The 27,061-nt window shown below is 35.1% G+C and overlaps 1 protein-coding gene across 1 annotated transcript in view; it reads right to left on the bottom strand.

The window, feature by feature from the left end:
- The window catches only part of LMBR1 (limb development membrane protein 1), a 131,846-nt gene that overhangs the window by 77,797 nt on the left and 26,988 nt on the right, over positions 1–27,061 (bottom strand). The window contains exon 3 of the mRNA XM_021708813.1: positions 25,663–25,766. Coding sequence (XP_021564488.1) covers positions 25,663–25,716 — 54 coding nt within the window. The 5' untranslated portion in view covers positions 25,717–25,766. The remainder of the gene's footprint in view (positions 1–25,662; positions 25,767–27,061) is intronic.

Genomic DNA, 27,061 nt, shown 5'->3' with positions numbered 1-27,061 from the left:
ATGAAGAAGAGCCATATGTGCCTGACTTGGGGTCTACAGCAACAGTTGCCAGGAGATTACTCCATCTCTCATTGGGAGTGTGCGGAGTGCAGGCAGGAAGAGACGATAACGGGGAGGGGAAAAGAGTAGGGGCAGGAAGGGAGGGCAATAGGAAGCGAAGGGCAGGGACAAACAGGCACTGTCCGCCTTGGTCCCTTACTCCAAGGTCAGTAAATGAGCACCTATGCAACTTCCTCTGCCATATACCTGCAGCTAGCACCTTGGCCTGTGGATCTGTCCTTTAAACCCTGCATAGACTGCCATGCTCTGCCCTGAAGTCTCGCAGCCTCCAGTCACTCCACCCCCAGCCTTAGCTCTATCACCATGCCGTGTGTGTGTGCACAGTACTGTTGGGCAAGGCTTTGCATTCACATTTGCTTTGAGAGCCACCCATGGAGACTCACCAAATGAATTTCTAATGTTTGCAGTCTACTCCAAGCAACACACTGGAGAGCAAGGTCCTCACTGCCGACACCATTCATTTCAGGTCTGGGACTCCTTGACTCAGCAGCCATACCCACAATTCTTTTTGACTAAGGCTGGGAGGCCTGCTGCCCTAGTGTCACACTAACATCCCTTCCTCCTCCCACAGGAGAAAAGTGCCAGTGAGAGCCAAAGCACCATTCAGTCTCATTATAGGTAGGACAGTGGGGCGCCCTTTTCCCCCTTTCTACTCCCTCTTCCTCTCACCACTGAGTTGAGCACATGCACAACCAGAATAGTCTATTCATATCACTAAACCTGGCCTACAGGGCCCTTTTCCTTCCTTTTTATCATCCAATCTCATTGTCAAAATTTCAGGTCTGGGGTTTGGTTCTCTCCTTACAAATTAATAAGCTAGTCTGTTACTGTTACATGGATGCTGGCAGAAGACACAAGACTTTCATGTCAGAACAAAGGACTTTATTACTCACGGTATAACAAGTATCATGAGCATCAGTATGTTATTTCCCCTTGCTCCCAAGTCTTATGGTGTGATGCCATCAGCCCAGTTGGATATTACACATCAAGTGGATTTGTGCAGCAGCTAAAGAACACTGAGCATGGGAAAGCCATTGCTTTTACAACATACAATAATAAGCAAGGTGGCTCTGTGGCCCAGAGGGAGCCATCACTTCATCCCTACATAAATACAACCCCAGCAGATGGCCCAGGTAAAGAGCAGTCAAGACCTCACAGTATTGGCATACCTAGCAGAACAGGCCGGAGTGCTTAGGACCTATGTAGAAGGTCTCTCCTAACACACCAACACACCTCTCTATCTGTATGTGACTGACCAAGAAGGGAAAAATATTAACAAGGTTATACAGAATCTGAAAAACAATTAAAAGATTGATTTAACAAACTTAATAAAGTAATTGCCTATAGGGAATATAACTTCATTTCAATTACTCAAGGAAAATTTACAAAAATGAATTCAAAATTAAGTCTCAAAAAAACATGTCAAATTATTATTTCTTAAAGATGGAATCTTGCTATGTTTCCCAGGCTGTTCTTGAACTCTCAGGTTCAAGCAATCCTCCCACTTCAGTCTCCTGAGTAGCTGGAACTATAGGAGTGCACCTCTGCACCTAGCAAAATACATCAAATTCTAAACCTTATCTGAACTACTACATTAACAACAAAGAATAAATTAAAGTATCCAAATAGAGTAAATTAACAACAAAGTTTAAATTAAAATATACTAATGCAATATAAGCCACCTAAAAAGTAACAAAACAAGAATACCTTATCAAAATTTAGAAGGTACAGTAAAATCTATATTCATATACTCAAATGAGTTTTATGATGAAAGGATAAAAATAAAACACTCAAGCATTTGTAAAATGAACAACAAAATAAACCTAAGTAAGGCATAATAAAGGAGGAAATTAAGATAAATGTTGTAATTAATGAACAAGAAGAGCAAAACAGTAGGACAAAAAAAAATCCAAATATTTTCTTTGAAAAGAACTGAGATAAATGTCTGGCTAAAACAATCAAGAGAATAAAAAAGCAAAAACACATTAGAAATAAGAAAGAATATAATCAAGATGTAGAGTACATTTTAAAAAGAATACCAAGCATAACTGTTAATAAATTGAAAAACAAATGAAACAAGTAGAGCATATTTCTAGGAAAACATAATTTCTAGAACTGACAAAGTAAAACACAGAAAATATTTTTTAAGATCCTTTGAAGAAATTAAAAATATTAACAAGGAACTTCCTTCAATAAAACTCCTTGGCACAGACAGGTTTTTGTTTTGTTTTGAGTCAGAATCTCACTCTGTCACCAAGGCTAGAGTGCAGTGGCATGCTCATGGCCACCACAGCCTCGACCTGCTGGGCTCAAGCGAACCTTCCACCTCAGCCTTCCAAGTAGCTGGAAACAGATAGTTTTATAAATGAGTACTTTTAAAGTTCAAAATAACATAGAATTCCTATGCTAATTTTATTTCAAATTTTTTGAAAATGAAGAGTTTCATAGACAATTTTGTTAACTCTTAACAAAGATAAGCGCACACACACAAACTAACAACCTCTGCATCCAATTATAAAAGACAGATTTAATTAATCATATGATACTTCCACAAAGTAAGGTATTATAGCTTAAATCATGCTGAATGTTCATAATATAGTCTTACCATATGTACAGTATGACTTCATTTTTTTAAAAGTACACTTAGGAGAAATATGTAAAGATGTGTGATCAATATTAACAGTCTTATCTCTCAGATTACAATTATGAGGAATAATTTTTCTGTTCTTACTTTATGCTTTCTATTTTTTTTCCAAATTTTCTAGAGTAGATGTGTACGGCTTAAGTAATCTGAGTACAAACTAATGTTCTTTTCAGTTTTTAATTTTTTTTCTTAATAATTAACTTCCAAGGAATTGGCACCCAAAAAAGTTTTTAAAAAACATCCAAGTTCAGTTTATGAGACAGACAATATATAGTAAGCTGGTTAAGAGCTCCAAACTCCAGTAGCAGATTGGGCTCAAATCCTGCCTCTACCACCTATTAACTGTATAACTTTGGACAAATTATTAAACCCTGCTGTGCCTCCTCCTGTGTAAAATGAGAATATTAATAACACCCTTACTTTATACAGTTGTCATAAAGCTCATATGTAACATGCTCAGCACAATTTCTAATGCTTAGTAAACAAAATATAATAGTTTACTATAATGACTCAAATTACTACCTTGTCTTTGAAATTTCCAAGGTTTGAGAGTTCACATATCATTTGTGTTTCTAAATTAAAATTATACCACCTTCTAATGCCATCTTATCACCCTCTTCTCATCTTTTTCACCTACCATCTATAAACAATCCCACCTTTCTTAGTGATATGAGTACCTGGTTCACAAGAACTTCTTATCACATTCCCTACCCTCATAAACGACGTACTTGCTTATACTCTCAATTCCAATGAACTTAATCTTCATACTACTGTAGCCAACCACACTTGCATAATCCTCTTCCACCATCTCTCAGGCCCACTTCTAAGATCTCAAACTTTGAAACTGCTCTCAGTCTTCAACTTTCTATTTTTCTCCAACACCTTTAGTCTCCTCACCTAGCTCTATGTCCTCATCTTCATGACCACTACTCCCTTGGTCCTTCCCTCCCAATCCTTCCAGTCTTCCAGTTCCCTAGCCTAAACCCTATGGTTAACTAGTATATTTTGGTGATAATCCAGTACCAAAAATATTCTTTTATTCCTTGTGCCTTTGACTTCTACCAAACCAGCTTAAACAATTCCACTGGCAGCTCACTCCTTTATTCTCAGCCCTGTTTAAAAAAAAAAAAAATTGTATAAAACCATGAGAGGCCAGGCGCAGTGGTACAAGTCTGGAATCCCAGCACTTTGGGAGGCCGAGATGAGAGGATTGCCTGAGCCCACAGGTTCAAGACCAGTCTGGGCAACTTGGCGAGATCTCATCTCTATAATAAATCAAAAAATTAGCGGACCTGGGAGCAAGCACCTATAGTTCCGGTTACTTGGAAGGTTGAGGTGGAAGGATCACCTGAGCCCAGCAGGTCGATGCTGGCGTGGCCGTGAGTGTGCATGCCACTGCATTCCAGTCTGAGTGACGGAGTGAGACACCAACTCAAAAAAAAAAAAATACCCCATGGGAAATTTTTGTTACATTCCAGAGTGGGCCCTCAATGCTACCTGGTAATATTTATAATGATTGCTGGCTGACTTTAACAATTTCCACAATGTTTTTAAAAATGTAAAATGTTTTCCTTTAAAATCCATAATCTCATCCTCTACTTTCTATACTATAGTTGACTTTACCTCTGCTTCAGTAAGACATGGCTGAGTAGTATGTGAGTCCCTCACCTTCCCTCCTCTACACATTAGTTTCTGTTTCCATTTCTATTTCTTTCATTTTATACACACACACACACACACACACACACACACACACACACACACACACACACATGTATATATAATGATATATATATAAATCTTGGATCCCTTTTCTCCCATGGCTCAATCTCAGATGTTCCTCTTTTCACATGCTATATAAGTGCTTCTAAAACTTCAGCATGCATCAGAATTACCAAGGGGCTTGCCAATTCTTGAGCACCAACCCCAAAGTGATACCCCAACTGATTCCGATAAAATGCTTCACCAGATACATTGCTCAGATCTTCACCTAGGTGATCTTACCTCCTCATGTAGCCAACTCTGAAGTTATACTTTGGTTCGAACCTCACCACTGTGGCCAAGACCTATATATACCAACTACCACCTTCCACCAAACATCTCACAGCACCTTAAACTTAATTCTAAAACCAAACACATGATTTTATTCCCTATATCTCCTCCTCCTTCAGTGTCATAGACCTCAATAAATGGCATCATTATCCACTTTGTTGTTTAAGCCAGGCACTTTGGAAACATCCTTGCCACCGCCTACCTTTCCTACTAAATCCTATCCCCACCTCACACACACGCCTTGAGCCTTGGTTCAGTCAAATTCTATTAATCAAGTTCTGATTCTACTGTGTAATTACAATCTGAATTCATCCCTTCTCGTCCTACTGCCACCATACCTATCCAAGACAATGATTTTCCTATTACAGATATACAAACAATAAGAAGTATCTGAAATATATACTCACATGCAAGTCAGAAACATAGCCAAAAAACTCCTCTGAAGTCAAATCATATAAACTGCTCAAAAAGTTACTTTAAATTGGTCAGCATTTCTTTTGAAAGCCAGTAGATAACTCATAAACAAAAATCTGTTCAATCCAATTATCAATCTACATAAAAAAGAGCAAATTAGCAGTATTATGATTATAGAAAAAACTATTATAGTGCAAGTCATCAGAAGTATTTAATATAATTATGCCTGCCTATGAAATATTAAAGATAACTGATATAGTAGGAAATAACTGCTATTCTGATAATTCACTAAGAGTCTAGGACAATTATGTTTTCCTTTTTGTTAATTTTATTTTCTTTTTGTGATTAAATGAGACAAAATCTGTCTAACTTAATTAAATACCATATTCATGAGTTTTAGACAAACTGATAGCAAAAGATGAATTTGTTCATTAAATGAAGTACGGCAAGTTTTTTTACCTTCAAAAACTTTAGGATAGAGAGAAGAGAGGTGATAGGACTATAAATAATCAGAGATTTCACTTGTTAATTCAGTATCAACTAGTTAATATGAGTACTAAAAAATCTATAAGCTATTATCACTATCTTTCTTGAGATCATAAAAATATTACCAAGCAGAAAGAATACAGGCTTTGTGGCATGTAACGTGAAATTTTTAGACATTTGGATGTGATTCTGTCTGCAAAGCAATGAAAAGCATTGTGAGCACTTTTATCACTACCATTAATCACCAGCAGGACAGCATATAAGCAAAAAATATGCCTACTGCTCACTTTTCCATTAAGAGTCAGAATCAGAAGCTAGAAAGCCCCAAGGGGAAGCTTCCTATCAATGTCATTCTTGCATATACTGAGCTAAAAGATGGACCAGATTTCAGAATAATTTATTAAAGTATCCTTCAAACAACAGTCAAAGTGACAAAACACTGTCAACAAGAAAGAAGGCCTCCAATTCTCTAAAAAACAAGAAAAATCACCTTAATATAGGATCAAAAGACTATAAGAACTTCTGTTTATTACAATAGTTGTACTTCCTTCACATAATTTGAATATTAGGGATTTAAATTTATTTGAATCAAGGCTTTATTTCATGAAATTCAAAATACTTATCCTAGCCTCCCTCCAAGAAAACTCATAAATCTAAATTACTTTAATGAACTCCCTTTATTAAAATCATACTAAAATCATACATAATAAGCACTCAGTGTGTTAGAAACACTATTAAAACAAAGTACTTTCTGCCAATGAGACACCATATTGTTTTTAAGAAAAGTAAGCTATATAATTAATTACATTAATTTCATACCAGAATTTCTTCTGAAATTACCACTACTTCAATAAGTTTAAATTAGATGAAATAGGTTAGTAAAGACTAAACACATATAGACACATAGATTTATTTTATGTTTAAATAAGTACAGAATGTATAGTCTGAAACACTAAAATGGTTATGATATAATTGCTTTTTGGAATTTTTGTGCTCTGTACTGAACATCAATGAAGTAAAAATCACAATGTACTTTTAAAAAGCTCTACCAAGAAGCTGATAAATTGCTATAGTGAAGAACATTTTAAACAAGGTTTTGACTGGACATCTTGCCCTCCTGTAAGAGATGTAAATACTATTTTATATACCATGTCTCCACCCATTAGGAAAGCCTAGGAAAACTTCTACATTCACAGACCATTTAAAATAAATATCAAGCCATTGTTTTCATTTAACAAAAAGGGTTGCCGGGTGCAGTGGCTCATGCCTGTAATCCCAGCACTTTGGGAGAGGTGAGAGGACTGCCTGAGTCCAGGGGTTCGAGACCAGTCTGGGCAACTTGGCAAGACCTCACCTCTACAGTAAAAAAAAAAAAAAAAAAGGCCAGGCGTGGTGGGGCACACCTGTGGTTCCAGCTACTTGGAAGGCCGAGGCAGAAGGATCACCTGAGCCCAGCAAGTTGAGGCTGTGGTGGCCGTGAGCATGCACTCCAGTCTGGGTGACAGAGAAACTCCTACTCAAAAAAAAAAAAAGCAGGGGGGAGGGTCTTTTAGTAACATTGAAATAAGGTTTATACAGCATGGCACCATGACTGCACCAAATATACACGCAGTCATCAGGGGAAGAACAATAGAAGCACTAATAAAGAATAGAAAATAAAAGTAAGTATTAATTATTTTAAACTATGAAAAAACTATTAACAACCATCTCTAGAGAGTGCCAATATTTCCCCCTTTGCTCCCAGAGTAATCCTTAAGAGTATATACAAAAGAGTTTTGGTCTCAAGTCAAAGAAAACAGCTTTGTGACAAGAAATTTTTCTGAATATTAATATTCTATGCATTCTATTGTATATACATATGTACTTATTGTATATGGTTTATACAAGATGGAAGAATTACAACTATAAGATGTTCAAGCTATTGAAACTTGACAAAAAGAAAGTATTTTAGGTAAGTTAAAATAAAAACACTAATATTGCTAGTTCATTGATATTCACTATATTTAAATTTGTGAGTAGACATTTTCTAAGATATTAAACAAATAAAAATTCTCCAGATTAATGAAGTAAATAAATTAATACAAGTTTTTAACATGTAAATGAAAGAAGTAAATTGTAAAAAGACTGTAGGAACTATATATCAAAATTTTAAAACACAATTCTAAATTTGGAAAAAATATATCTTGATATACTACATCCCATCAAAATAATGTACTGGTTAGCTAGTAAGACTCACTTCTATTTCTGTTTATTATGAGTCTTTGGTTAGCAATGTCATGGAAGAGAAGAAATGGGAACTGACATTTGTAAAGCTCCTACTAATTGCTTTATAATGTGCTTACTGAAGGTAATTTTGTTATACATAATAATGTTAACACTCAAAAGAATGAAATAATTTGCCTATGGTCAAAATGTTCAATACATGCCAGAACTCACTTAAATTCCGGTTTGCAGCTCTCAGGGTCCTGTATTTTCCACCTCCCCACATGACAGAAATAAGACACAAAAGACAAAATAACAAGGAAACAGGGAAGTGGGAGAGAATGCTTAAGACATACTTAAGACAAACCTATAATTTCAGTAAAGGGCCTAAAGCAAAGTACATAAAGACTTCTTTTACCAGAACATTAATTTTCAATTCCATAAAAGCAAGCTCTACCACATATTCTCACTCATAAGCAGACCCTGAACATTTACCATAATACTATAAGAAAGAGATTGGCAATAGCCAGAAACTATCGGGGCAGGGGGAGACACACAACATAACATTAATAAGAGTACCTGATATCAAACCAGGCAAACTGGGGACCAAAGGAAGGTCCAAACTTTACCTGTACAATGAGCACTTGTATACTGAATCCTGAATTGTACCTCACATCTTTAAAATAAAATAAATTTTAAAAAAATAAATAAATAAAAGCAAGCTCATACTGAGGTCAAATGCTCAGTCCTACAAGAAACTTTTAACACAATAGGACATTTTAGCCAATATCCTACTATTTATTTCATAAAACACCCAGATACAAACTCCATCAAAGACACAACAAAAGAAAGACCATTAGAATATTACTTACTACATTACTGTAGTGAAACATAAAAGGTATTAAGGTTTAGAATATAATATAAAGCAATGCTACATGACAATTTAGATAATAATGTCAAATTGCTTATGGGGCAAAGGATACATTTACACAAAGCATTAGAAATTCCAAAATACCACGGAAGAGCTAGCCTTTATGACAATGAACAAAATAGGAAACATGCACGTGAAAGCTTATGGCTGCCTGCCCTCACTCCAAACCAGTCCCTCCATGAGCTTCTCTGGGCCCATCTCACCCAGATTTCCACAATTCTTACGTCTCTCAATAAATAACAGCTATTCTGAGTAAGCAGGTGTGTGTGCATATGCAAACATATGTATGAGTATATTTTATATTTTTCCATTTAAAATCAATAAACAAGTGTGTGGTTTTATGTATCAATCTCTAGTTAATGTTTATGTATCAATCTCTAGTTAATGTGAGCCCATCAACAAGAAATAAATAACTTTTCCTCTCTATTTTTTAAATACTAAAAGTATATATACTGTTTATCTTTCTTTTTTTTGAGTTGGAGTCTCACTCTGTCGCCCAGACCCGAGTGCAGTGGCCGCTCCCGGCCACCGCAGCCTCGACCTGCCGGGCTCCAGCGATCCTTCCGACTCAGCCTTCCGAGGAGCCGGAATTACAGGCGCGCGCTACCACGCCCGGCTGATATTTTGATTTATTGTAGAGATGAGGTCTCGCTGCCCAGGTGGGTCTTGAACCCGCGGGCTCAGGCAATCCACTCACCTCAGCCTCCCAAAGGCGCGGGATTACAGGCTGAGCCACCGAGCCTGGCTTATCTTTCTATGTCTAGCAAATACTACCCAACTTGAAAGAACACTACCATGTCCACTGTAGCCTTTCAACCACATCAATCTTCTGCACCAACCTGTCCACAGGTAACCACAAAACATTGTTTATCATCTATTTACTTTTTTTTAAAATTGTAGTGAAATATACATAAAATTCACCATTTTAACTATTTTTAAGTATACAATGGCATTACTACATTCACACTGGTGTGGTACCCTCACTACTATCCACCTCAATATTCTTTTTATCTTCACCAGCTGAAACTCTGTATCCATTAAACAATTAACTCCCCATTCTCCCCTCTCCCACTACCTCTGGCAACCACTATTCTACTTCCTGTTTCTATGAATTTGACTACCCTAGGAACCTCATATAAGGGAAATCATATAGAATTTGCCCTTTTATGACTGGCCTATTTCACTTAGCAAGTCTTCAAGGTTCACCACATTGTAGCATGGGTCAGAATTTCCTTCCTCAAGACTAAATAATATTCCATTGTATGGTGCATATACCATGTGTTGTTCATCCATTAATCCATCTATAAATACTTGGGTTGTTTCTATCCTTTGACTGTTGTGACTAACGCTGCTATGAACATGGGCACACACACACCTGTTGGAATCCTTACCTTCAGTTCTTTTGGCTAAGTACCCAGACGAGGAATTGCTGAATCGTATGGTTATTATATTTTTAATTTTTTGAGGAACTACCATACTGTTCTCCATGTACAAAAATTCCAATTTCTCCACATCCTTGTCAATGCTTGTTATTTTCTGGGTTTTTGCTTTTTACTAGTAGCATCCTACTATCTGGTGTGACATGGTATATCTTTGTAGTTTTGACCTGCATTTTCCTAGCAATTAGTGATGCTGATCACCTTTTCATGTGCTTGCTGGTCATTTGTATATCTCCTTTGAATAGACTTTGAATATCTGTCTATTCAAGTTCTCTGTCCATTTCTTAAATATTTGATAGAGTAAGTTCCATCACCTTGCTTTTCTAAATTGCTTTAGGTATCCTTGACTTTCTGTTCTTCCATTAAGTTTTTACTATCTGCTTGTCACATTTGATAAGAAAACTTCTCCAATGACTCCAAAAATCATCAACACAGAATATTTATTTAGGTCTTCTTTAATGCTTTTCAATATATTGTTTCCATAAAGGTCTGAAGCATCTTGTATTAGATTTATTTAAACATAAATTAGGTTGTCTTGCTATTTTAAAAGGTATTTTTAATTAGATTTTCTGTTTGTTGCTGGTATTTATTTTTTTAACATACTAATCCTGTACCCAGCTTTCTTGTCAAATTTCTTATTTGAATAATTTATCTTTAGAGTCTATAAGATTTTCTCAATAGGCAATTCATCTGTTAATTATTGTTTTGTTTCTTTTAATTTTTTATTTTCCTGTTTTAATATACTAGTAAAGAGTTTTAATAATAGTGTTGATTATTAGAAAAAAACATATTTTAAATGGCATCCCAATTTTAAAGTGAATAGCTTTAAATTTTTACCATTAAGTATAATGTCAGTTGTAAGTTTAGGGTAGATATCTACTGTCAAATTAAGAAAGTTCCCTTTTGCTCCTACTTTGCTTTTTAATCAATTGAAAATGAATACTGATTTTATTGAATGTGTTTTATATCTCTTTTAAGGTGCTTACTTTATGTTTTTTCTCATTTACTCTCCTAATATATAGTCATAGAATTTCAAATGTTAAGTCAACCCTGCAATAATTTTTTTTGATGATGATCTTTTGTGTACATGGCTAGATTTAACTTAACATTTTCTGATTCACAAATATTTGTGAATAAGAATGACTTACAGTGTTCCTTTCTCATATCATGCTTGTCTTCTTTCAGTATTGAAATTAACCAGGCTCATGAAATAAAATTGTGAGGGTTTCATCTTTAAATCTTTGGATAAATGTATATTACATTAATTATCTGTTCTTTTAAATCTGGTAGAAATGTCCTGGAAATGGTGTGAACTTGATTCTCTGTGGGAAAACTTTTAAACTCTTAATCAGGCTAAGTGTGGTGGCTCACACCTGTAATCTCAATGCTTTGGGAGGCCAAGGTAGTAGGATCACTTGAGTCCAGGAGTTCAGTGTTACACTGAGCTATGAGTGTGCCACTGCACTCCAGTCTGGGTGGCAGAGTGAGATCTGCTCTCCTTAAAAAAAAAAAGAAAAATCTGACTCAATGTCAATAATACTTTTAAATATATTCAGACTTACTACTTGAATCCATTTTGGTAAGTTATAATATTCTAAAAATGTGTCCATTTCATCAAAATCTTCATTTGTGAAAAAAACTTGATTCAAACTTAAATCAAGGTCAGACATGGTAGCTCACACCTGTAACCCCAGCACTTTGGGAGGCTAAGGTAGGAGGTAGGAGGACATCTTGGGGCCAGGAGCTCAAGCCATAGCAACATAGTGAGATCCATCTCTACAAAAAAATATAAAAATTAGTCAGTCATGGTGGTATGTACCTGTCTCTGCTATTTGAGAGGCTGAGACAGAAGGATTACTTGAGCCCAGGAGGTCAAGGTTGCAGTGAGCCACGATGGTGTCACTGCACTCCAGACTGTCTCAAAAAAAAAACAAACCCAACAACAAAAACACTCTTTAAATAAAATTAATATGTCATTGGACTAAAACCAATTAAATAAACATATTTTATTTAATGAGTTTTAAATTTTTTATAATAAACTCAAATTTTTCCATTTATTTCATAAATATTTTTAAAATTATAGTAAAGAACACGTCATCCTAACCATTTTTAACTGTACAGTTCAGGAGTTAACTATACTCAACACTGTTCTAAAGATCTGTTATCCATCTTGAAAAACTGAAACTCTATATTTACTGAACAAAGACTCCCCATTTCCCCTCTTTCCAGCCCCTGGCACCCACCATTCTACTTTGTTTCTATGAGTTTGACTATTTTACATCCTTCATATAAGTGGAATCATTTAGTATTTGTCTTTGTTTTGACTACCTAATAAAGATATTTTTAAATTTAGGAAACTATTTTAACATTGATTTCATGACTTTTAATTAAGTTTTACATTCTAGTTTTATTCACCAATATGCAATTTCATTAGAACATCTGCAGGTACATGAAAGTATTTCTATGCCCCTCCAGATACCTGCTCTTATCCAGAACAGGCAAAAACAAAGCCTGCTCCTTGGCTAAGTGGTACAAGAGATTACTAACTTTGGTTAGTGGTATGAAATAGGTCATGTCAGAGTTCATCAACTTCATCATCAAAAAAGTGTATACACAGAAATGAAAGTCTCTTTTTGTAGGTAACACTCTATAACAACTGCTCTTGTTATTTTTTGTTTACCTTTTGTTACTTTTTTAAAAGTGCCGCACTATAACACTAGATTTGCTTCTAAAAGAGGTAACTTCAGTTCTGCATTATTTAGTAGGGCTTCCATTTCTGGCAATATTTAGGACTAGATATTCTTAAGTCCTTTTGTCAAAAAACATCTCAGATGCTAAATAAAATAATAAAAGTCTCCTTGAAATCCTCTTTTTCTACTAACTGAGGTAATCATTGAGTTTGGTGCCTCTCACAGTGTTGGCTTTCCTCAAAAGTTTGTTCGTCTTTTGATTCCCTGCCTGCTCTTCTACTTAAGAATTCTTGTCCTGTTTGTTCCCTTTATCATCTTCTGTCTCTGATGACAGTAGGTTCAGGGAGAGGAACTAGAGAGTGGATGCATGTAAGTAGGTGGGGTGTCCTGTACCCTGATGGACCACTGCAAATATTAACCAGACTCTCAGGCACCAAGACCCAAATTCACTACTTCAGCCTAAGGCAAGTGTTACTGCTGCTTACTGACTGCCACTCCCCTTTGAGTACTCCGGTCCTATCTGTTCCTTGTACTCTTCAGCAGCAGAACCACCTGGTTTTGATTTTTGTTAAAATCAGGTCAAAGGATAACCTGGGAAACACAGATACACACAGACAACCAAAAAGGCTCAAATCAATTTGCAAAACTGGATAATATCCTATGGTACAATAAAATGAAATCTATGAGGCTATCTTTTACACGAGGTAGAAATCAAAACTGTATCTCTATTAGATAAAATGTATTTGTACTGCTCTCCATTTCCTACAAATTAACTTTAACTCTACAGAGGTATTAAAATAGCCAGATTAACTTGGGCAGATCTGCAGAATTACCATCTTTATCATTACTAGTTGTGTGTCCTTCATTATCTTGTATTTTAAAAAATCAGTGCCTTATATTTATGATATTTAACCAATCATTCATTACAGGTATTAGTTAAGTAATATATGACTAAAAATTTTTAAAAATAGAAAACACATAATGCTCAAAACCACTACTGTGGCTTGTGTGGTTCAGCTGAATCATCAATCAAGAACTGAAATCATGAGCATGCTCCCTGATCGTCAATAATTCTTGGTATATTCACCAAACACACATTCACAAGCTCTCAACATGTTTTGCTTTAAATGAAAATATACATATGTAATATTCACAGATATGTATTTCTTGATTTTTTAAAAGTAGAAATAGTTTGAGTATCCTTATAGAATTAAACTGCAGAAACCCTTGTTTAACTTCTAGGAGATTTGAGGACTATTTTGTGTAAACATTAACACAGAAAAATAACTCTGTTTTCTACTATCAAGTCTGCTGCTGACTACGTACCCTGGGAGTTTCATGAGAAAACTGAGCCCTCAAGACATTATCTACAAAATATATGCAATAAAACATGCCTTGGTTACCTGTCAGGTATTCAAAATATCAAATGAAATAAAATACATGAAAATACTTTAAAAACTAGAAAGTACTAAATAAACTTAAGTCTTTAGCAATATCCGGATACAGTAGAAATAAGATGCTCGCTCCAATTTCAAGTAAGAATTTGATTTGGCATGTAACATATTAGGTTAACAATATTAATACTACTCTCAAAGTTTACCTTACCTTTTCACCAATTTATATAACATCATGGCTTATAAGAACACCAGCCAACGAGGCCTGCTAGACCTCAGTATCAACCAGTGGAGAAGAAAGGAAGCTGGGGAATGTAGCATGACTGACAGGAGAAAATGGCCCTGGAAAGGAATGGCAGGATGAGGAAAATGGTAAGATCTAGATAGGCAGCCAAAGACCAGCCAAGAAGGCTGCAGTGAGGCAGAATTCCAACACAGCAAGGGAACTGGGGCCACCAGTCCCATCAAATGGACAAACATATTAGGAATTACAGGAAACTCTATCCCATACTTCATTCTAAACACGGAATCATAGAGCTAAACAGCTAGTTGAAAACCCAGGCTGGGGTTTGGGGAGAGGTCTTGTCCTAAGAATGGTTAGGATTCTGTAAAAGTTCTGAACAGCCCAGGCTGCACCATAATAATGCAAAGGCTCAGCTTTTATCACATCCTGAAAGATAAAAGTGCAAAAACCTGTGACCATCCCCCCTACACAAGGCTATGTTGAAACACTTTCAGATCCTCCCCTTTGACAAGTCAATAGGACCTAAGAGAGTACTACTTAGCTTTCATGCTTCATTTTCCCAGTGCAAGAACTCTGTCTGTAGTATGCTAAGTATAGTCATGTGTCGTTTAACAATGGAGATACAGTCTTAGAATGTACACTTACACACGCCTAGATAATATAGCCTACTACACACCTAGGATATATGATATACTCCTAGGCTACAAACCTATGCAGCATGGTGCTATAATGAATATTGTGCGCAGTTTTAAAACAGTGGTATTTGTATAGCTAAGTATATCTAAACAAAAAGGTACAGTAAAAATGTGGTGTTATAATCTTACAGGACCCCTGTCATAGCAGTCCATCATTAACCAAAACATTTTGCGATGCATCGCTGTATGCATGTTTGGGGATACCAGAGTATTATAAATAAGAAAAAAAGACACATCAACAAACAATCATAACATAACTGTAATCATTATCCTGGGAAGAAGAAGCAGGTTACAATTAAAGAAGGCCCCCTGGAGAGACAAGAGGAATCACCTGACAGGTAACGCTTAAGAACAAGAATCTGCCAGGCAAGGAAGTAAAGGGAGGATTTCCCAGCAGAGTGAACGACATGTGAGACAAATAACTGTGAAAGAACATGCTATGTTCTCGGTAGAGATAAGGGGGTCTGCAGGGACACAACATACGACGATCAAGGGAGTCTAGTGAGAATGTGGCTTATAGGACAGATGGGAGTCACATTTCCAGAGGGTTTTATACATAATGCTAGAAATTTTAGACTGTATTTTGTCAGCAATTAGAAACTATCAAAGATTTTTATGGAGGTAAATTACATAAACAACTGTATTTTTAAGAAAAAATGCCAGAAGGCAGTATAGAGGTCACTTTGTATGGGAAGGAGACTGGAAGCAGGAGAAACAGCCCAACAGTGGTTTAAATAACTGAGTAAGAAATTATGAAGCCTGAACAAAGGTAATGGCAGAAAAAGAAGAGAAATCCTATGACCACTGAATGAAAGTTGCTTTGTTTTGTTTTGTTTGAGTTGGAGTTTCACTACACGTGGCTAAGACTGGAGTGCAGTGGCACGCTCCAGCCACCGCAGCCTCGACCTGCTGGGCTCTGGCGATCCTTCTGCCTCTGCCTTCCAAGTAGCCAGAACTACAGGCGCACGCTACCGCGCTCAGCTAATTTTTGATTTCTTGTAGAGACAAGGCCTCACCAGGTTGCCCGGGTGGGTCTCAAACCCACAGGCTCAGGCAATCCACTCGCCTCGGCCTCCCAAAGTGCTGGGATTACAAACTGAGCCACCAAGTCCAGTCCTGAATGAAAGTATTTTTAAGTCATCTAATGCAGTAAGTTATCACAACATAAATTGATTCACTAAATCTTTTCTTAAAAAATTACATCAGAAATACAACTTAATTCTAGATATTAAACGATACAAAAATCATTAAGAGATAGATAAGTCTTTCTAATACCTCAATTTTTAAGTCCTTCACAAGTCTGTTTTAAAAATCAACTGCCTAAAATAATTAATATTGATTAATTCATGTATAAAGAAAACATTACGTATCAAGTAATCCCAACTAAAATAAGAAAGTGCAAAAAATATTTCAATCTAGCAACAAAAAATAACTTACCAGGTTTCTTCTTTCTCTGTATTCCAAGAAGAATAGGAAATATTTACCATAAAACTGATCATTTAACTCTTTTTATAAGGTTAACATGCCCTTTCTTAGTTTTGGCCTGCTTATCTTATTTTTAATCACTAAAAGATATTTATATATACATTTTTTAACATTTCAGCTGCTTTAAAATTCATTTACTTCAGAACAATAGACCTTGTCTTTCTAGATGACAAACTCCTTTCTTTAGTATAAAATGTGCAAACCAATAAATTTTTAAGTAGTATTATGTTGGTGACTTAAGTTTTAAAGAAAAATAGATATATTACAACCTAAAATATTACCTAATATCAAACTATCAAACAATCTTACTGCTTTTGATGTATCTGAATATATAACTTCTATTTCTGATCTACTAATGAAAAATAAATAGGTTATAAATTAATATACCAAGTTTCTGCAATATATCGGCAAGCATTTCATAGATCAAAGACTAACATCATGACATGCTAAATAAATGATTTTATAGACAAATAAATACAAGCGTAAATGCCAAATAAATAGAAGATTTTAACAATTCAAACTCTAGTCTCTTTGGTGAACTCTTGTCCTGCAGGCCTATGGTATCATAATTACTTAAAAAGTTCTCTACTAGCACTAAATGTGACATCTAATTTTACTTTCAATAAAGTTCATTCCAACCAAGAGTAGGTAGTTTTCAATTCCCCCAAAAAAAACTTTTGGAAAAGATACTCTAATTAACAATGATTGTTTCTATAAAATTGTTTCATGAGTATTGGGGCCAGTTTAATTAAAAGTATAATTACTTTAAAATCTGTACCTGGTGACTTTTTATTTCCTCTCTGCCAAAGCTTTTCTTCATTTAACAAAGAGGCCTGAACTATGAAACATTATGAGACATTAGTTAGTAATTTAATCATCATATAAAATAAAGTTTGAAGTTTAGTTACCTATTAAACATAATACCTATTTTTACAACCTATACTGTTAAAACAGATCCTATTTCAAAAAATAAATAAAAGCTGAATATGTCAGTACCAATGTAATTTTCATCATTTTGCTATTATATACAAAAAGTAATCCTACACAAGTTTTCCTAATGGTTCTTATCGAATTTTACATAGCTGGGACATTCAAGCACCTAATCATAACCGCTACTTATAATGTGTCTTGGGTACATCACAAACATATTAGTTGATATTACTAAATCCCTCAGCAACCCTAGTAGGTAAGTACCATTAGAACTATTTTATAAATGTGGACACGAAAAACTGTGTACTAAGTAAGTCACAGAGTCAGTAAAGAGAAGAGTTGGATTTAGGTCAAGGTATTCTGATCGCCAAAGCTCATGGTTTTTATTTTGGCCACTATTATGCAAATAAACATACAATCTAGCCTTTAAATGTAGAAAATTCTTTGAAAACCCTTTGATAAACGGAGACAAAGATTAAAGTATTACATAGTGATCCAATTCAAACTATCATACCATCACAATGTATGTGGAAACTGAATGATATTTTTTTAAAAGCTGTTATTTAATAACAGATACTGTAATTGAAGCTATAATTTAGTTCCTTCCTATATGCAATTGTTCTAAGAACAGTGACAAAATTGATGTCGTTTCCTGAGCTAAATAATTTTTAATTCAAAATCTTTATAAACTCAAACAATTGTTAACTGAAATAAATGTATGTTCTCATTTCTTCAAATTAATACTTGACTATTTCTTTCTCTGAGATCCTATATGCTTGGAATTGATGTTTCAAATGCTCCCCTTTACATCACTATAGCCATACCTTTACAGTATAACAATTCCAAAACGTCAAATTTATCAGCAATATCAGAATAGACTTATGAAAATAATCATTCTTATGTATAATATTTCTAAGGTAAAAACTAGTGTTCCCACCTGGGGGAGGGTAGAGAATTTCTATTAATGAATTACTCCACGATTTTTTTCTTGAAGGTGTTGGGAAAATCAAATTAACACATAACAATAGTCGGTGAGATATGACTTCATTTTCTGTAATAAACACCAAGATCAAAACATGACCCAAGTTAAATTTCCTTGCAGGGTTCCCAGCAGGAGCTTTCCTTTTGTCTATGATTTCCTCTCACCCACCAGAACCATGCCAAATATGCGCATGTGCCACTAACACTAAGCAGCACTTCCTTAATCACTCATTTCCAACAATTTATGGATCATCAGTGGCAAAAAACGAGCAAAAATAATGAAAGAATGCAATGAAAGCTCGGAGACAAAGGCTGGACTTCCTACCCACTCTGTGTCTCTTTAAGATGGAGGCCTGATACAAATTAGCCACTGGGGGGAAAAAGTCATCTGGTCATAAAATACAGTACAAGGTCACTTTTATGTAAGTTTGCCAAAAGGGACATAAACCAGGACAATTTCAAACTGTGACACAGGATAGAAACATATTAAAAAAATCTTTGTTCCTCCTCTATTGTGCTGTCATGTTGTTCAGCTTTATAGACATTCCAAGCACCAGCACAGAACTCTTCGCTTCCACCTGGTCACTCTAATTAATTAAGAAAGGAAGTTACCTCAAATTTTGTACTTTTTGCTTTTATTATCAAGCACTTTGTTTGAAGTTATAGGAGTTAACCTCTTAATCCTACAGACCGTGTGCTATGTTCTGGACATTTTGGGATGTCTGGATGGTTTGGATAATTGGTCAGGATGTTGCTGTTGCTTATGTTAAATTTTATGCCATGACTTCAAATCAAAGATAGGCATTAAGGTGAAGTACAATATAAATTTATTTCCAGAAACTCTTAGGTTTATAAATTAATCTGTCATTGAATTTATATAACATTCGTATGGAGAGATGTTCACTTTCATTAAGCTATTAAATTTTTCTCATATTTTAATTCAAAATAATATGTTAAGATATAATGTGAAATAAATACATTTCTAATTCCCATTTAAACACTGGCCAGAGGGATTGGGTTATACTTCCAGAGTTCATTACAAAATTGAAAAATGTCTCTGACATTAATTTATATAATCTAGAGATCTTTCTGGGGCAGAGAAGGGAGAAAAAAAATCCTACAGCTGATCTGAGGTATAATAAGAACAGCAGTGATGTTTTTGCCCTAAGATGTTCCCTTACCCCTAATCTGGTATATGTTAAGTAATCAAGACTTAAAAATACAGAAAAAAAAGTATCTCTACCACAAAACAAAAGTCAGCAGATTTAACCCTTTTACCACAGTCGAAAAATAAAGATGGGGTCAGGTTCAAATACATATGAACTTGCATAATGCTCAATATAATACATATAGATGGCAGCAAAGTAATCTAAATTTTATAAACATTAGCTGCTAACAATAAATTTGAATATTAAGATAAAAGTTAGCCTCTTACTAAAAAAAAGTTTACATTATCAAGATCACTTATATTCTCTTACACTTGAGAATCATAAAGTAAAGGAGATGGACCTAATAAAATAGAAACACACACCGCAGTAAGAAGAGAGTAGAAAAGCTATTTAAGGCCCCTAAAAGGACGATAGTCAACCCCTCCCCCCCCAGGACTAAAATGTCCTGTTTGAATTAACATAGTGGTTTAATTAAAAACTAAGTAGAGAATTCTGCTTAATTTGATTTTCAATTCAAGCTCTGCATCCGCCCATGGCCAGTGGCCAATTTCCGCATCTCGGCACAATATGCAAGGAGCTGTTTTAACATGGATTGCCCAGGGGAATCCATGGGAATATAGTGGGGCCATATGCCATTTAGGGATACACCAGACTTAGACGTAGTAAAACAGCACCAGGAGGGTGGCCACAGGAAAAAAAAAGGAATTTAACTTAACCATATTACAAGTTTGTCATTACTCAAATTATTGTGCTGAATCTACCAATTAGAAATACTTCTAACATCTCTTCAATATCATTTCAGAAACAATATGTGTCAATGTAACCAATGAGCCAGCAACTTTAAAGGAATATACATAAATATACATACTTGTTAGCCATATATATTAAACATTTTAATGACTGTGGTCAATGACAACATTAACTTCAATAAAGCACCAAAGTAAATAATTCTAATACAATCTATAGTACTACATAAAAAACTATGTATTTTAAGATACATTATTTAAACACACACATAAATATCAAATGGTTCTATATTACAGAAAGATATAACATCAAAGGGCTCAAACATTTAGCCTTAACTATACAATACTAAATAACACTTGTAACTTCCATGTGCTTAATCTAAAAATGGAAAAATATAAATATTTTAAAGTAACATGCTTTGGTAGCTTAATTTTAAAGCTCACTAAACATTTCTACTAGGATCTAGAATCACTTTATCTTCAAGCAGGTTTGTTTCACAATGCTACTTTGGATGCTCAACTTGATTTATTCTGCTTCACTACATGCCATTTCAAAAAGGAAAATATAATCTGGAATTTTAAAACTGCCTGAGATAATAATATGTGAATAATTTAAGAAGCTGACTAAACGTACTCACTTGCTTTCTGAATCCCACATAACAGGGATATTTATAGAATAGCTACTAGTTAAATGCAATTAAAGACTACCCCAAGGATAATGGTAATTTAATAACAGCTAACATTTATTGAGTGAAGTCTTGGGCTATGTGTTTTACATGAATAATAATATCTCATTTAATCATCAAACTAATACAGTAAGGTAAATATTATTATACCTATTTTACAGAAGGAAAACTCAAGGTTCAGATGAAGTAATTTGACCAAGCAGTCTGATTCTAAAACCAAATTATCTAATTTTGTTTCTACATTACTTATTACAACTTCTCAAGTCATTTACATGGCAGTCATCCTGGGCTCCGCCTCATTGCACTTTTTTTTTTTTTTTTTTAGTCAGGGTCTCACTGTGTCACCCAGGCTGGGGTACAGAGGCACAATCACAGCTCACAGCAACAATCACAGTTCACAGCAACCTTTAACTCCTGGGCTTAAGCAATCCTTCCACCACAGCCTTCCAAGTAGCTGACTACAGGTGTGCACCACCACGCCTGGCTAATTTTTTATTTTTTTGTAGAGACAAAGTCTTGCTATGTTGCCCAGCCTGGTCTCAAATTCTTGGGCTCAAGTGATCCTCCAGACTCAGCCTCCCAAAGTGCTGGGATTACAGCATAAGCCACTGCACCCGGCCATTAATGCAATCTCTTTAAACCCTTTGCTGTTGTCTGGAAATTCACTGGATAGGTAATGTTGACTGTATCCTACAATCATTTAATACTCCAGTCCCCCTTGAGATCATAAAACACAGTTGGTGACCCTAGTGGGATTTTGAGACAACTAATGTAATCAAAGATATGCTTAGAAAATAATATTATTTTAATAATGTATAATGAAACTGGAACTAAAAAAAATTAAGAGAGAAGAACTGCTGTACAACTGTAGGTGTGAAATATTTCTAATGATCTTCTTGGATCCCTCCTTAGCTAATTCTCCTTTTGACTTTAAGTCTATAAGGGAAAACAGGAGAAAAGTGACATGTCACGGGCTTTTATGTCAGTCTTTCTATTTTAATTCTAGCGATTATTGTTAATTCTGTTTCAAAGGATCTAGCCAAGTTCCTTTTCTAATCATCTGTTAGTTCACAAGAAGGGAAGAAAATAATTTGGAGGTAAGGGGTTTGTCCATATTACACATTTTTAAAAATAATAATAATCTACTTAATAGCTAGATTTTTATAAAAAGTATAAACTAAATAGGTACTTCGATAATGTCAAACTAATACAGTAAGGTAAATATTATTGAACTTTACCAGTTATTTTTTGTAGTTGGTACTATTACACAGTGTTAGGAAGAGGAAGAACTTCTCATTTTTTAAAGCAAACATCAACATAGTAGTTTTAGTGACATATGTAGAAATGTCCTGTTGAACAAAGTGTGGTACATGATTGATTCAGTAAGACGATGTATGTACAACACTGTTTTGCATTGTGAGGCACATGTTCTATTTTTCACCCTTCCTTTGTGAAGTGTAAAAACTCTAAAATGCACATTTATCTTTAAATATACTTAAAAGGTAGATGCAAAAAATTCTTTTCAGAAAATCCTTTGTTGGTTCCCTGTTTTCTACAACATAAAATCCAAACTACCTGGCAGAGGACTCCAGGTCTCCAGAATTTGACCCTGATGAGCCACTTGTGGACACTCATCTCTCACTATTTTTCAGTACATATTTTAAGTACTGGCCATTCCCTCAGTTGTATCAGAACTCCAGGCTCAAGTCTGGAATGCCACATTCTAGTAAGCCCCTGCTTCTCCTCCAAGTCCCAGCAGAGTACAAGAGACTTCCCCTTGTGAAGGCTGTCCAAGTCAAAATATCCCTTCCTTTCAGTGTTTTCCATAATACCCGTTCCATAAAAGTTCATCAAACTGCAACTTCTTTGTTTGCATCTCTCATTTCTCCTTGAAGGCAGGAGCCCTATCTTTTCATCTATGTTCCTAGCAAGCTCCTATAAAAGCAAAATAACTATCACTTAGGAAATTCTTAATGAAACTCTCTTCAATGAATAAATATGCATCAAAAGTTTTAGTTCCAAAATTCTATACAAATCACTTTCTCAAGAAGTTCCAATGACCTGCTTTCTTCTCACTCTTCATTTTTGACAGCCCTTCTTTAACTTTGAATATTTTATATCCCATTCTCCTAGAAACCCTCTGTCCTTTGGCTTCCAGGAGAGTGCTGTTCTTCTTTTCTCATACTGTCTGACAGCACCTGCTCAGAAACCTACCTTGCCCTTTTCCTCTCCAGCATTCCACAGTCCTCTTGTTTTCACCATCCACATTTTATCCCCAGCCATCTCATCTTCCTTGTTGACTTTGACTGTGCTCTTCATAGTGTTGATAAGTGAAGGACACCAACCAACATTTTGGCAAGTTCAGAAGCAACCTGGGGTTTTGGTCTAGTTCTGCTATTTTATGTATGTGGTCCTTAGGCCATTTAGTACCACTTAATATTGTTTCCCTTCTGATTTCTCAGACCTCAGTTTTCTCCTTATAAAAGAAGAGTTTGAGCTAAATCCCTTTCAGCAATAATACTTCCTATAATTACTTTAAAAAAAAAAAAGTCAAATAACTCTTTAAACTAAAACTGTACAATTCTTTCACATTACATAGATAACTATCAGTCTTAAGAACACATCATGATTAAAAAAAAAAAAAAACAATACTGGCTAGGCACAGTGGCTCACACCTATAATCCCAGCATTTTGGGAGGCTGTGGAGGGAGGATTGCTTGAGGCAAGAAGTTTGAGGCCAATCTGGGCAGTAAAGTGAGTTCCTGTCCCTACAAAAAAATTAAAAAGTTCACCAGGTGGCGTGTGCCTATAGTCCCAGCTACTCAGGAGGCTGAGGCAGGAGGATCACTTGAGCCCAGGATTCAAGGCTGCAGTAGGCCAAGATTGTGCCATTGCACTCCAGCCTGGGCAACACAGAATGAAGAGATGTCTCAAAACAAAATAAAAACAATACCAACATACAAAAGCCAGTTTTCTCAATATCAGGTTTGACTGCCAAACACAATCTTTCTTACCTCAGTACATTCACAAACATGAAATCAGCTGTTAGTCTGCATTTGCAGATTGTTAATGTAAGGCATAACAGGTAAAAAACAGAAAGGTGAGCCTATGAGAACACGTGAACTATAGCTGCTCACCTAAGGTTTAAAATTAGAAGAGCTGTCAAAGTGTTAGATTAAATAATTTCAACACTAAGAGCCCATATAAAGTTATATGAAATAAAAAGTAACAATAATTCATACATAGTTTATAATTTCTAATATCACATTTATTTAACTGGCATTATAGTATTATTCAACAATAAGATATATAGCCACACAGCACTCCATAAATCACAACAGAATAGAACTAAAAACTCAAAAAGTGTAATGTGTCTAAACTATAACACTAGAACTTACTTTGTCGAGTTTAAAAGTCACTCAAAGTCAGACATGGTGGCTCAGCCTGTAATCCCAGTATTTTGGGAGGCCAAGGCAAGTGGAATTCCTGAGCTAGCAGGTTCAAGACCAGCCGGGCAAGTTGGCGAGACCTCGTCTCTACAATAAATCAAAAATTAGCCAGGCATGATAGTGCGCACCTGTAGTTCCAGCTACTTGGAAGGTTGAGGTAAGCAGATCACCAGAACCCAGCAGGTCGACACTGGGATGGCCGTGTGCCACTGCACTCCAGCCTGGGTGACAAAGTGAGACTCCAACTCAAAAAAAAAAAGTCACTCAAAATGTATTAACTACTTAAATCTTTGCATTATATTCCAAAATTTTATGACAAAGGGCTGCGTAAGTTTTAAATAAAAACTCTGTTTCCTTCACTTTAAAATACTTTATTCAAGGATAGATTAAGTTATTGTCACTTGTAAAGTCTTGATTAATTTTTACAATGCTGTTGCCATGTCTCTTGTTTGCCGAATTCCCAGTCTTCCAGTCTACCTAAGATCAATAGCTCATAGGATCTTGAGAGTCTGACTCATGGTGTGTTTGATTTTGTAATATGTTACTATCCTGAAAATACTAGATGTGAAATAACTTTTATATCAAGATAGATGTTAAGATTTTTAGAATCTTAAAATACCTTAAACTAACTCATGCCTTAAACTAAATCAGATACTCTACCTAAGAAAGAATAATATATATCAGGTTTATCCATTTCACAAAATAATACTCCACCAAGTTTATGCATACCATAAAAGTACTCACAGGTCTAAAAGATGTCCCCTCCTCATGGAAGGGGACATGGAAGATAATTCAATGTACTATTACTAATGTAATAGTATTGTTAACAATGTGTTGCTAATATTATTTATTAATGAAACTTTTAATATTCCATTCAAAAAATTCAAGCATACTTCTTGTAGTTCAACATGAACAATATTTAGTTCCTCATTTAACAAATTTAATGCAATACTAGAGTCACTTACCTTTTTCAGGCCAGCAAAGCCTTCTGATTCCAGAAAGAAAAAGGCAAAGGGCATCAACACAAATAAACAGAGGTTGGAAAAAAGAGAAGCAAGATTCCACAAACCTATAAAAAGGACAGTAATAAAATAAGAAATACAGGTTAGATACTGCAACTGTACTATTATTCAAGAGCTATACTTTTTAATAGTAAAAATAAACAAAACTTAAAATAACAAATGACCTAGGAATCAGAATTATTTAATTACATTATGTACATATTTAAAGTGTTTTAACTTTGTAACTTGTACCTATTGGGAAAAGCCAATATAGAAACTGATGAATTTTCCTCATGTCTAAAATAAATTCACTAAAGGTATGACATGTGCAGAGATCCAAAGACACAGTCTCTTTAGACATACAGGCACCAGAATATTTAAATTAGAGCCACTAGCATTTATTGAGCACTTAATAAATGCCAAACACTCTACTAAGCTCTTTACATGCATAATCCCATTTAATTTAAGCCTCATAAAAACCCTAAAAATAATAATTAGTATTTATTGAGCCCTTATGTGCCAAGCATTATTCTAAGTGATTTATAGATATTATATGAACTCATTTACTTATCACAAAAATCCCATGAGGCAGGTAATATTATTGTTCCAATATGACAGAGGCATGGGGTGGCTACGTAACTTACCAAGATAGCAAAATCTGCCAAGTGGTAGAGCTGACACTAATTCCTGGGATTTTTTAAAACTACTATGTCACAGAAATTGTAGTAAATAATTCCACATGGGAAAGAAAAAGCAACTGAGGCAGGCAAGCTCACATAGCTTTCCAAACCATTTGGCACATTCTGTACTCTTTTATGAAAACACAATAATGGCAACTAAAATAATAGATTCAGTAAAAGACAGAGTCCTTTAGGTATGTAATTGGGAGAGTATTTGCCTCATGCCTCATATTTTTTACAGGTAAAACACTAAAATTTAAAACTGAATTTCAAAATGATGGCTCCAATTTTTACAAAAGTTCATAAAATTAAGAGGCAAAGATAAAAATTATGTCAAGTACTGCTTTTATGTTCTGCATGCAATTATAATTTGAAGTTTTTAAAAATAGGCAACTGATGACACTTCAACATCTTTATTTACAGGTAGTACTAAAAGCACAGGACACACAGTGATAAACAAACACAACACTTCTGCCCTCAGTACGCTCATGCTGCAGACACACAGAGATTACTCTGAGCTCTCCATAAACAGAGTGGGCCAACATAAACTTTCCCCAATTATTTCAGGTACAAATTAACATACATGATTAGTAACTGCCCTAATCTCCTTTGGAATAGCATGGAGTACAAACAAAAAAAAAAGATTTAATTTAGTCCTTGTACAGGTTAGCTAGAGAGATTCA

The sequence above is a fragment of the Carlito syrichta genome, unplaced genomic scaffold, assembly GCF_000164805.1.
Source record: "Carlito syrichta isolate Samal-C Ts95f unplaced genomic scaffold, Tarsius_syrichta-2.0.1 Scaffold148917, whole genome shotgun sequence".
Taxonomy (NCBI): Eukaryota; Metazoa; Chordata; class Mammalia; order Primates; family Tarsiidae; genus Carlito; species Carlito syrichta.
This window is presented reverse-complemented; position numbering and strand designations above follow the sequence as displayed.